This window comes from Dendropsophus ebraccatus, chromosome 15, assembly GCF_027789765.1.
Source record: "Dendropsophus ebraccatus isolate aDenEbr1 chromosome 15, aDenEbr1.pat, whole genome shotgun sequence".
NCBI lineage: Eukaryota > Metazoa > Chordata > Amphibia > Anura > Hylidae > Dendropsophus > Dendropsophus ebraccatus.
This window is the reverse complement of record NC_091468.1, coordinates 20,756,919-20,770,719: the sequence shown is the minus strand read 5'-3', so window position 1 is coordinate 20,770,719 and position 13,801 is coordinate 20,756,919. Positions and strand designations below refer to the sequence as shown.

Here is a 13,801-nt window from a genome sequence, read left to right as displayed (position 1 = left end):
CACATTATCTATCTCCTATCTATCATTCTTTTATCTATTTATCTGTCTTCTATCTATCTGTCATGAGAATTTCTATACATATGTGATACATATCAGCCAGTGCACACACTTAGTAGCTGCACGATTGATGGGTGAATAAACAAGCCTTCTATATTTTCACTACTTCATTGGAGTGACGCCTATCATTCACTTTTACCACTAAATAGCTGTTGGTCATGTGTTTGTCGCCCCCCCCCCCCCCCCCCAACCCTTGTCACTCTCCAACCCTTTTGTTCTTGGAGGTATAAGCCAGCGGTAGAGCAGTATGGTGGCTCACCCCTCCCTTCTCAATAAAGATCACTCAAATGTTCTGCCATACCGAATGTTCATGTGTATAGTCAGGCCGGGGGAGAGGTAAGGTGGCTTTTATTGAAGGTGTATGGCCACCTTTACAGTGTATACTCAATAGAAAACTCCTTTTTACTATTATCTTCCTGTAGTTCTCCTTTAATTCAAGCTTCAAGGGAAAATCCAGCTTTGTGACTATTTGTTATTTGCTTTTGTTCCAATAAATCGGAAATGATGCAACTTGTTTGTAGGTTGAACTCGATGGACTCCTACATATAGTATCAGGGAGAGAGCATTGATTTTAGTCTGTTACCATGGAAACATGTAGGTCTGCATAGGAGCTGTAGACACAAAATGATTTTGGACTTTGAAAGTTGCATCATTTTATTTTTTAAACACATTGGTGGACCTCCCCTTTAAAAGGACACTGTTATTTCAGAAAACTTTGATGCGTCAAGTTTTGATTGGTAGAGGTCTCAACATCCAGACCATTGATCGCTAGATATAGTCAGCAGAAGTGTGCGTTTAAAGGGGATTATTCAGGTTTACAAAAACATGGCCGCCGCCTTCAAGAAACAACACCTCTCGTCCTCAGTTTGTTTGCAGATTTTGCAGCTCAGTTCCATAGCCGTCATTAGAGCTGAATTGTAATAGTACACACACAGCCTGAAGACAGGGGTGGCGCTGTTTTTGCAAGAAAGTAGCTGTGCTTTTTCTATTATGGATAAACCCTTTGTGCGTAAGACTGACTTCTATAGAAAGTCTATGGGCCTCTCTTATGTTGTTGATAGGGAGAAGCAGAGCAGCATGTCAAAAGGTTTTAGTGAACTGTTTTTATATAGTATTTTGTGTACTGAGCATAGATTGTATTTTATATGATTATAAATGAATCTTTGCCGTTTTGCTGCCTTTTACATAAATGTTACCCTGTGTAGTGTTCAGTTTTTTACATTTCTTTTTTTTGTGAGACAGTAGCAGACATAAAAGCCATTAGATTCCCTGTGTATTTTTCTCTTTGTAATTATGGAAAAGACGTCTCTACTGGCCGACTATATTGTATATTAGATACTGTATAGTGCTGTATACTGCAATCTGCTGCTCTGGATCTGGGTATTTATGTTGTACTGTATAGCACAGTGGTGGAAGCTACTTTAACTGGATGAAATCTGCCTTCTAGAGATGAGCGAATCTCGAGCATGCTCAAGTCCATCCGAACCCGATCGTTCGGCATTTGATTAGTGGCAGCTAATGAAGTTGGATAAAGCCCTAAGGTTGTCTGGAAAACATGGATACAGCCAATGACTATATCCATGTTTTCTACATAGCCTTAGGGCTTTATCCAACTTCAGCAGCCACCGCTAATCAAATGCCGAAAGTTCGGGTTCGGATGGACATGAGCATGTTTCAGGTTCGCTCATTTCTAGTGCCTTCACTTGCTCTCCCTAGAAGAAGTCTGTGCTAAAATGCGGTTATATTAGCATTGGCTATCAACACACTAAGCACTGATGAATAGTACAAGGAAATATAAGAAAGTTTGTAATATACCTTGTCAGACAAAAATGCTTCCTTCTCCTGTTATCAAGCTGGTTTCCTCTCCCCCTTCCTGCTAAACTGTCATCCAATCTGAAAATCAGCTGAATTCTGTCCTGTGTTTGTAGGACAGACCTGCATCCCAAATTACAGCTGCCTATACAAGTCTGTGGTGGAGGTAGATGAGTGCCTGGAGAGACATAGAAGCTGCAAGCAGTGTAGAGAGTCAGTAAAGAGACAACTATAAGGAAGGGGCTTGTGCATAGTTTAGGCTGTTTTCTACTGCTCTCTTATTTCTTCAATGCTGCTGCTACCTCTTAGGGTGTGTCTAGAAACACAAGTGCAGGATCTCCTCCTCTGAGTGAGTGCAGACACCATAGACATTAGGCACTGAGCTCTGAAGCCTGCAGAAATCTGCTGGAAAAATGCCATATACATGTTCTATAACAGCCAGAAATAGTGCCGCTCTTTATGTACACACTGCTTATCCTGAAAAGCTTTAAAGAGGTTCTCAAGGATTAGATATAATGGAGCTATTTTCTTGGAAAACACCACCACCTCTGTCCTCAGGTTGTGTGTGGTGTTAAAATTAAAGGGGAGCTCTAAGTAGGGAAAAAATTATTTTCTATTAAAAAAATACATTGAAAGTTGTATTTGTTGATTTTTGGTGTGGAATCCAGTCTAAAAAAAAAAAAAAAAACCACAGGGAGATTTATGATGCTGTCAGAAAGATTTTTGTTGTTGCCAATAGCAACCAATCACTGCTCTGTTTTCATTTTAGCAGAGGAATTTGAGAAATGGAAGCTGAGCTGTGATTGGCTGCTATGGGCAACACAAAAATCTTAGTATAAGACAGCACCCTTAATCTCCACCATACCTTTATAAATGGAGTATGATGTCTCTGGATTTTTTTTATGAACAATAACAAAAAACGAGAACTCCTGTACGGCAGCCATTTATTGTGAGCGTTATATCAGTGCAAGTTGTAAAAAGAGCAAATAAGACTATATCTGGCAATTCCGGCATAAAAAAAAAAAAAAGTGATGTCCCTTGTTTTAAGGGCTGAGAAATTGGCGACACTGTTTTAAAGCTCATAGATTTACAGCATAGTGTCAATAGTAACAACTGTTTTCTATTGAAGTCAATAGGTGGTGAGAGTGAAGTATAAACATTGGGGAAATTTATTGTTTGTGTATTTATACCACAACCCTCATGAACATGTAGGAAGAGATGACGGGAGCTTCCGTGCTGCACCAAGCTCAACCTGTTATCTATATACTTGTCACAGTATACAGTGCTGAGATACAATGACACTTGTCGCTTTACTTCTGCCTGCTGGGCTTAGTGGCCAGAATGGAAACTACAAGATTTTAGTAATACTTTAAAATGTAGATAATAAAATGGAAAATTAGGAAAAAAACAAGTGTACCTGCCATCATAAAAAAAAACCCCTTAACATGTTATAGAGACATGCATTAACATAAAGATGCAACAGCAACTTGCAAGTACCAGGACTTACCATATACACCCCCCCCTGTTGTATACCTGTTGTATATCACCTGTTTTATGTCACGAGCTGGTTTGTTTGGTTAGGGGGGTGCACGGATCCCAGCTAGCCGGCCCGCTTAATATAAAGGTCACCAGAGAAGAAGTGGATGGATCCAGCAGGTCCAAAAGGGTGAAAAAACTGTTAAAAGCGTAAACTTTAATTCATCTTAAAGGGGTACTCCAGCGTGGGGGCTATTTTTATATGTGGCTGGGGAGGAGGTGGCTAAAAAAAAAAGACGTCCACTCACCTCCCCGGTTTCAGCGGCAGGTCCCGCATCGCGGCGCTCTGGTACTGGTTCTCGGACGCTTCCTGGTCTCTGACGCGGGCCTGAAACCTGACATCTCAGGTCCGCTCAGCCACTCAGTCAAGGCACTGGAGCGCCACGATGCGGGAGCCGCCGCTGGAACAGGGGAGGTGAGTGGACGTCTTTTTTTTCCGGCCACATCTAAAAATAGCCCCCACGCTGGAGTACGGTGGCTGGACGACGCGTTTGGCGCATGCGCGCTTAGTCATGTCTACAAGCTGTGACCAGGTGCGTGAATTAAAAAGCCAAAATGGCCAATTGGAAAAATGAAACAGATCACATGTTTAAAAGTTAATGTTTCATGATTGAACAGCTGTACTAAATGCAGATATTGCAATATGGTTGCTATATTTCACAATGTGGCTTAGGGTATAAACCCACACACCGTATATGCAGCGTATTTACTGCTGCGATACGCAGCAAATACGCAGCATGTGTGGGTTTGTACCCTTAAACTATATGATTATACATAGAAGATTACAAAGTTACCATAATAGCCTCCTTGAATAAATACACAGATAAATAAACTGGCCACACACTTTTCTTTCACACAGAGGATAATGTGGGGTATGTAAAAAGACGCAGGAGAGATAATATTTGTTTAAGGTCTCATGTTGAAGACACCAATTATAACTATGTTATTAACTTGTAAGCACGTATGAATTGATTGAAATTTTGTATCTTATATTAAACATGAAATTTATACACATGATTAGGATAATAATATAACCAAAAAAGCAAAAGAAAACATGATACTTAAGTAAAAACTGGTATGTGACCTTTCTTTAGTTCGTTTGAATTCATGGGCTATTGAATATCTTTTCACTCCCTCTCCACCAGAACCAGAGTTACCAAATATTGATTATTGAAAAAACGCAATATCAAGGCTACATAGTATGAATATGTGCCAAAATTCTTTAGACGAAAATTAATGTCGAAGATACAGGGAAAATCATTTTTTTTTCTTTTGTATGTTGATCAGATAATTATTATTTAAATGTGCATATCCACAAGTTTTATAAGTTGAACATGTGTGTATGGTGTTGCCTATTAATGAAATAATAGGTCATTCTTAAAATTTAGGCCTTTGGGAGCCCTTGTGTCGAGGCGGAATATGTTTTCGGCCTCGACATGCAAACGTTTTTTCTATGGTATCACAAAAGTACAAAAACCTATTAGAGGTGGTGACTGGCAAAAATAAATTTTTGCATGCCTCCTGTCTGCATCATCAGCCTGTGCTCAGCAAACACACACAATGTGAGACAGAGGCATGGAAGATTTGTCTCCTAAGGTGGGAGAGCAGTGGGAGCAGGAGACAATGTGGATTGGCACAGAGGCCTTTTTCCTTCACTTCCTGGATTTTTATCAGCTACCAGTGTGGCAGGACCGTGCCGATACAGTAATACATTGTATAGACACATCTATATAACTTTTAATGTACTTTTAATAGAAAACAAGTTTTCCTTATGTAGAGTTCCCCTTTAAACAGTAGGTGATTTTGACTATGACACATTCCCTTTAAATAGCATGGGGTAAATGAAAGCTGTTTCCTTATCGGCTGCTATGGGTAACAAGGCCAGTGTTGCTGTTTGACAGTTTTGACAGATGAGGCCTGTACACTTTTAGTTTATTGGTAGCAAGTAGATCTTGGAAATCGTGAAGAAATTAAAAGAACGTGAAATCAAAAAGTCACAATTCATGTAATCATACCTTTTCTCTACAGAATGATTGCGCTTGAACAGCCCTTTAAGCAGATGCAACACACCATGGCACTGAGGCCTAAGCTATGTATACATATATATATATATATATATTGTCTATGAAAAAGCCACTTATAAATGTCAAAGTAGTACTTGATACTTCAGGGTTAAAAGTCCACAATACAGTCCACCTTTAAATAATCAAGTGCAGTTGGTCGTTGATGATTACGGTTACATGGTTGTGCCAATAGAGATTGCCAATGAAGCTTAAAGGGGTACATTTGAAAAAAAAAATGTTTTCAAATCACCTGGTGTCAGAAAGTTTTGTAATACACTTCTATTTTGAAATCGTCAGTCTTCCAGTACTTATCAGCTGCTGTATGTCCTGTAGGAAGTGGTGTATTCTTTCCAGTCTGGCACAGTGCTCTCTGCTGCCACCTCTGTCCATGTCAGGAACTGTCCAAAACAGTAGCAAATCCTCTCCTGCTCTGGACAGTTCCTGACATGGACAGAGGTGGCAGCAGAGAGCACTGTGTCAGACTGGAAATAATACACTATTGCTTGCAGGACATACAGCAGCTGATAAGTACTGGAAGACTGGAGATTTTTAAATAGAAGTCATTTACAAGACTATATAACTTTTTGACACCAGTTGATTTGAAAACAAGTTTCTTCTTCCTTCGGAGTACCCCTTTACGAGAAATGTTTCTGAATCCAGGACATACCCCCAATCCTAAACTAAGATGGAGTTGTGTCTTACATCTTATTAAGCATATACTCAAGTCTATAGTGTTCATATAAGCTCGACATAGCTTAACTCCAGTGAGTGGGTGGATCTAATGGGGCCATTGGTGCTAAGGTTATCATGGAGGAGGACAATCCAGTGCTGGGGGAATTGATGGACCGAAGTGAATTGTACCAGTCATCATGCTGGCGGGAGGGAGGGGCAGCGGAGGGTAGATGAGGATGTGTGCTGGAACACATGAACTGGCCCACAGATGACGGGGGCTGGTAACCTGTAGGGCCCATTGATGTGAAGCGGGGGATGTGGTTTAGGGTATGGGGATATTGATACTGGCGAGAAGCCGGGGACATAGAGCATACTCCAGGCATAAGGCTACTGCAGGCGATCATGCCGCTTGCTGACACGGATTTCTGGTTGGTCCTTTCGTGCTTGCGGTGTTTCGCTCTGCGGTTTTGAAACCAGACCTGTAATATAGAGAAATGAATGTAAGTATTAGACTTGAAGTGAATATCCACATTGGAAGACCATTTTATTTCTTCAGTTTTTATTCAACATTCTGTACCGATTTATTCCTTAAGGGAATCTGTCAGCTGAAACTCATGTTGCAAACTGCTGACACTGTTAGATGCTGTTTGGACGAGGAGACACATTTCATATATCCAGCTTTGCTTCCAGGATGTATAAAAAATACTGTTATTCTATAGTACATAGAGGCGTTCCCGAGCTCCTGAAGTCACTCCCCCCCCCATACCTGACCTTGCCTGGGAAGGGGAGAGAGGAGACATTCTAGCTTGCTGCATATCAGGACTCTTTGTACGTCTCGGCAGTGACAGCCCACCCAGCCAATCACTGGCCGCAGTGCTATCTCCTCTTAGTAAGGGTGGGTTCAGAATACGGAATTCTCGCGGATAAATTCAGCGGAATTCCGTCACCTGTACGCGCTCATGGCCGTGCCTTTCCACCGGCTCTATAGACACCATTCTATGAGCCGCCTGATTCCGCATTCCGCCAAAAGAATTGTCACGTCAATACTTTCAGGCGGAATGTGGAATCAGCTGGCGGAAAGGCGCGCAGCCGTGAGCGCGTAAAGGCGACGGATTTCCACTGAATTTATGGGCGAGAATTCCGTAGTCTAAACCCGCCCTCAGTGATTGACTGAGCAGGCTGTCACTGCCAAGATCAGTTTGAAGAGTGAAGAAGTCCAACAGCATCCAAGATTCAGAGTTCTTCAATTTATTGCAAATCCAAGACCCCAACAGCAATGTTTCAACCCAAAAGGGTCTTTGTCTAGCATGGTTAAAAAAGACCCTTTGGGGTCAAAACGTCGCTGTTATACCTTTAGGATTTGCAATAAATTAAAGAACTGTAATTGAATCTTGGACCCTGTTGGACTCCTTCACTCCTCCTATCACACTAGTCAGCATTGGGCTAGCTGACACTCCAGCGTGCATCCCCATCACTGACTGCCAATTCCTGGACCTGGTTCCACACTGCTGTTGAACTTCAACTCTTTGGTTATGCCGAGTCAGTTTTTAAAGGTAACCAATCGCCCGAAATATCGCTACAAAGCTAGCAGACCTTTTCGTGATTTTTCGTGTGACCGTGGCAGGACCATAGGCATGTGGAGTTTTCCTTGCAAATTCCACATGGTCTGCTTTGTCTTATGCTGTAATATGTTGACCACGGTGCTTTTAGGGGATAGTACAGGGCCCCATGGAACATACCATGGAACATTTACTATAAAGAGACTGCATTGCAATGTTCACACCGTCCTACACACTCTAGATCAGGAGTAGGGGTAGCTTTAGCTGTCCAGGCATGATGGGAGTTGTAGTTTTGCAACAGCTGGAGAGCCAAAAGATCCCTACCCCTGCTCTAGATGAAGCACATTATGAAACAAAATGCTGTAAAACTTTAATTCATTCATTCATTGGAACCATTACAATATTCACCTGTATCCTTGCTTCATTCAGTTTGGTGATCTTTGCCAGCTCCTCTCGGCAGTATATATCAGGATAGTGGTTTTTGCTGAAAGCCGCCTCCAAATGTTCCAGCTGTTCTTGACTGAAGGTAGTGCGGTGTCTGCGCCTGGTCGGGGTCGGATAATGGGGGGGGACGTGCCTGTTTGATGATAGTAATGCGCTGCCATCTACACTGGAGACGTCCGTGAACCCCTTGTAAGAACTGTCAATGTCTAAAAGGAAAGGATAAAATAGGAGGAAAATTATTTTACTGTCTTTCTATTACACAGAGAAGAAGATTTAAAGGAGAACTCCAGGTTTATGTGATGCCATATTATGCAGGTTTATTTCACATAATACAGGACATATGTACTACAGTTCATGAAGACAATAGAGGGAAAAAAGTTTCATTTCAATAATTATATATATATATATATATATATATATATATATATATATATATACACGTATTTACATATATTTTTTTGAACGGCGCCTCCTGCTGGTTGAAAACTTAAAAATTACCTTTTAGATAACCATGAGACACTACCGGTATAGAGTTATATATGGAGGGTCGTTGTAAAATACCTAAACTAAGGCCTCATACACACTGAACAGTCATATTAAAGAGCGGTCTGTGTGCTGCCATACAGTGTTACCATACGGTGTTCTCTCCTAGAAGCAATACCTATGTAATATGACAAGGAAGAACATGCTACAATAATTTTTACCAAGCATTCTATGATAAAAAAAATAAATCCTGTATGGCTCTGTATACAATTGTAGGTACATGGAAGTACAGTATGGGACTATAGACTTCAATGGGTGCAGTATTAAAGGGGTACTCTAGTGAAAATATTTTAGATCAACTTTTAAATCAACTGGTGTCAGAAACGTATATATTATTTGTATTTTACTTACACTTTAAACTGTTTAGTCTTATAGTACTTATAGTCTCCTGCAGGAAGTGGTGTATTACATCGAGTCTGACACAGGGCTCTCTGCTGCCACCTCTGTCCATGTCAGGAACTGTCCAGAGCAGTAGCAAATCCTCACAGAAAGCCTTTTCTGCTCTGGACAGTTCCTGACATGGACAGAGGTGTCAGACTGAAAACAATACACCACTTCCTGCGGGACATACAGTAGCTGATAAGTACTGGAAGACTGGAGATTTTTAAATAAAAGTAAACTATAAATTCATCTTTCTTACACCTGGTAACATGAAAGAAAAAAAAATTACCGGATCCCTTTAAGTTAAGACTACATGACGACTTTGATCACATGACATAATGTTGTGTTCCTTTGCGACATCACACCTAATGATTGTCAATGCGGTTGCAATATAACACAACTATGACGCAATGTTGGACTTTTAGCTTTGTCACCTCTGACATTGATGCAGGTCGCATCGCCTGCAACTTCTCTGCTGTTTAAATTTTTAGCAGTCAAACCGCAAATGTGATATAGTTGTGAAACAGCGAGTGGCAGACAAGTGGATGAAACTATGCAATACTTGGTTGTGATTTACTGTCATGTGACATCTTTTGCTGTGTAGTCCTACAGATCTGTACATATGAAGCATAACAGTTTATAACATTGGAAATTTTTTAAAAAAATTAATTCAAAATATTATGAATATATTTATGATTAATATAAATTTTATCCCATGCATCAAAAAACATATAGGATATCTGATAACCTAACCCCAACCTGATCCCATCAACCTCATTACATTAAATCAGGGCTGGGGGAACCTTCTGCCCTCCAGCTGTTGCAAAACTACAATTCCCATCATGCCTGGGCAGCCGAAGCTATGATGGGAATTGTAGTTTTGCAACAGCTGGAGGGCAGAAGGTTCCCCATCCCTGCATTACATAATTACAGTGGTACCTCGGTTCTCAAACTGCTCGGAATTCAAACTGTATTTTCAAGGAAAGTTTGCTACAGTAGTAGTACAGTCAGTGCACCACCATCTCCCATCCTGTACTGTATAAGACTGCTGGAGTCCATATACAGTACAGTAATAGTACAGTCAGTGCACCACCATCTCCCATCCTGTACTGTATAAGACTGCTGGAGTCCATATACAGTACAGTAATAGTACAGTCAGTGCACCACCATCTCCCATCCTGTACAGTATAAGACTGCTGGAGTCCATATACAGTACAGTAGTAGTACAGTAAGTGCACCACCATCTCCCATCCTGTACAGTACTGTATAAGACTGCTGGAGTGCATATACAGTACAGTAATAGTACAGTCAGTGCACTACCATCTCCCATCCTGTACAGTACTGTATAAGACTGCTGGAGTGCATATACAGTACAGTAATAGTACAGTCAGTGCACCATCTCCCATCCTGTACTGTATAAGACTGCTGGAGTGCATATACAGTACAGTAATAGTACAGTCAGTGCACCATCTCCCATCCTGTACAGTGCTGTATAAGATTGCTGGAGTGCATATACAGTACAGTAATAGTACAGTCAGTGCACCATCTCCCATCCTGTACTGTATAAGACTGCTGGAGTGCATATACAGTACAGTAATAGTACAGTCAGTGCACCATCTCCCATCCTGTACTGTATAAGACTGCTGGAGTGCATATACAGTACAGTAATAGTACAGCCAGTGCACCACCATCTCCCATCCTGTACTGTATAAGACTGCTGGAATGCATGTACAGTACAGTAGTAGTACAGTCAGTGCACCACCATCTCCCATCCTGTACAGTGCTGTATAAGACTGCTGGAGTCCATATACAGTACAGTAGTAGTACAGTCATTGCACCACCATCTCCCATCTTCCACAGTGGTGAGGTGGGGGCTATACAGAAAAGGATGAGTGAGGAGTTGGTGACTTCTGTACTATAATTGCTGGTTTTGTTGAATGTTTCTTTTGTGTAATGTCCTGTACAGTATAGTGCTGTTCTCTCCTGTACTGTAGAGATTAAACTTGGCACTTATCAATGTAATAAATGGGTACTGTAGGTAATTATTGGTGGCTGCTGGAACCAATCAAACACATTTACATTATCTCCTATAGGAAAAAAATGCTCGGTTCTCAGACTGCTCGGTTCTCAAACTGCCTTCCAGAACCAATAAAGTTTGAGAACCGAGGTACCACTGTATATGGACTCCGCAAATGTAAAATTTCATGATTTAGAAGCCAATATTATCATTTTATGGTTGTATTGAAAATTTGTACTTTTGGGATTCTTACATACGATTTGTTTCCTGCTGGAAAATGGCACAAAAAATGTGGGGGATAAGATATGGTAATAGTCACACTGCTGGGCACTTTTAATCTTATTGATATCAATGTATCAAAAATCTAGCTTTAATGTTGCCAATGTTTGCACATAGTGTGTAAGCTGCAGATAAATAACTGACCGCAGCATATATGCTACATGTGAACATGCCCATTGGCCTCATGCACATGGCAGTATTTCACATAAATGCTATGAAAAAATATGTAACATGATGCTCTACTGACCCATTATCTTGTTATAATAGTTTAAAGGAAACAAAGTTTTTCAAGTAACAGTGTAACAATACAAAATGCATAGACACAGAAATAAACATAACCTGAGAGAATTGTAAGTACATCCAAAGGTTACAAGATTTCGTCAAAAACAACTATAATAAGAATACTACATTTGAGTGGCACAGTATGTAATATATGATGTAGGGGCACGCAGTATTTTCTTTAGCATATAGATAGCTAGTGAGAGTGATAAAAATATACAGTGGGGAAAACAGATAGAGATAGACAGATAATAGATAGATAGGAAGGAATGAGATAGATAGATAGATAGATAGGAGATAGATAGATAGGAGACAGATAGATAGATAGATAGATAGATAGATAGATAGATAGATAGATAGATAGGAGATAGATAGGGGATAGAAAGGAGATAGATAGATAGATAGATAGATAGATAGATAGATAGATAGGAGATAGATAGATAGATGGATGGAAGATAGATAGATAGATAGATAGATAGATAGATAGGAGATAGATAGATAGATAGATAGATAGATAGATAGATAGGAGATAGATAGATAGATAGATAGATAGATAGATAGATAGATAGATAGGAGATAGATAGATAGATGGATGGAAGATAGATAGATAGATAGATAGATAGATAGATAGATAGATAGGGGATAGGTAGATAGATAGATAGACAGATAGGAGATAGATAGATAGATAGATAGATAGATAGATAGATAGATAATAGATAGATAGATAGATAGGAGATAGATAGATAGATAGATAGATAGATAGATAGATAGATAGGTAGATAGATAGGTAGATAGATAGATAGGCGATAGGTAGGAGATAGATAGATAGATAGATAGATAGATAGATAGATAGATAGATAGGAGATAGATAGATAGATAGATAGATAGATAGATAGGCGATAGGTAGGAGATAGATAGATAGATGCAATGATGCATCATGTGCATAAGGTCCGCAACGTTTCTCAGCCTCAAACAACTTTTATTGAAAGTTTTTTCATTACCATATAGAAAACTAGAGAGTGAAAAGAAGAAACAGTGAGATAAATAGAAAATTATTATTATTATTATTATTATTATTATTATTATTATTGATAGATTGATAGATAGATAATTATTATTATTATTATTATTACCACCAATAGATAGGTAGATAGATAGATAGATATATAGATATGAGCTAGATAGATGATAGATAGGAGATGATTAGATTGATAGGAGATAGATGATAGATAGATAGATAGATAGATAGATAGATAGAAAATTATTATTATTATTATTATTATTACAAATAGGTATATATATATATATATATATATATATATAAAAATATGAGATAGATAGATGATAGATAGGCAATGATTAAATAAATAGAGATAGATAGATAGATAGATAGATAGATAGATAGATAGATAGGAGATAGATAGAATTTGGCCCCTGCATCCTCTTACCTGCTGTTGATGTCACTGCAGCAATCTCAGTGTAGACTTCATGGTAGTCTGTGCATTTCTTTTTGGAGACTTTGATTCTTGCATCCTCCATCTTCCGCCTGTCTCGTGTGCCTTGTGGTCCAGTCGCTGGGGGTTTGGTTGTCGCACTGATGGAGCTCCTGTTTTTTTTCTCCACAAATTTAAGTTCCCAGGTGTGATGTCATCCTGGGCCTGGTGTGATGCCTCCACCAATCCCATCCATCCGCTGCTAATTACATAGAGCTCCAAACTAATCAGCGGAGGAGCACAGGCCCCTGCTCAACCTCTGACCTGACTGAGACATTGACTGCAGCAGCCTGGGAAGCTCCAGCCATTGTAAGGTGCCTGCAGTTTGGATAATAGACATCCCTGACTGTGGGTGGCATGAGGAGAAGTGGACAAAGGGAAGTCTAAACTAAGATGGTTTTATTTCTTAAGGGGCGACATATTCAGAGTGTTAGAAGAGCCTTGACCTCACATAGACATTGCAGTATTATAAGATGTATTACCTATAACCCATTCACAACCCCTTCTTTGTAGGTAAACAAATGGACGTATGGTTTCCTGTGAAGACACGCTAAGTGTTATATCACATCTTAAAGGAGTTATACACTGCTCAAAAAATAAAGGAAACACTCAAATAACACGTCCTAGACCTGAATGAATAAAATATATTCTCATTGAATACTTTGT

At 39.7% G+C, this 13,801-nt stretch overlaps 1 protein-coding gene across 1 annotated transcript; it reads right to left on the bottom strand.

Annotated features, from left to right (window-relative positions):
* Positions 1 to 6,223: 6,223 nt before the first annotated feature.
* On the bottom strand, positions 6,224 to 13,181 carry LOC138774590 (homeobox protein unc-42-like). The gene is made up of 3 exons (XM_069955616.1): positions 13,091 to 13,181; positions 8,108 to 8,349; positions 6,224 to 6,619 (listed from the first exon to the last, which is right to left on the bottom strand). Exons 1-3 carry the CDS (start codon positions 13,179 to 13,181, stop codon positions 6,224 to 6,226), a joined length of 729 nt encoding a protein of 242 aa, XP_069811717.1.
* Between the last annotated feature and the right edge of the window lie 620 nt (positions 13,182 to 13,801).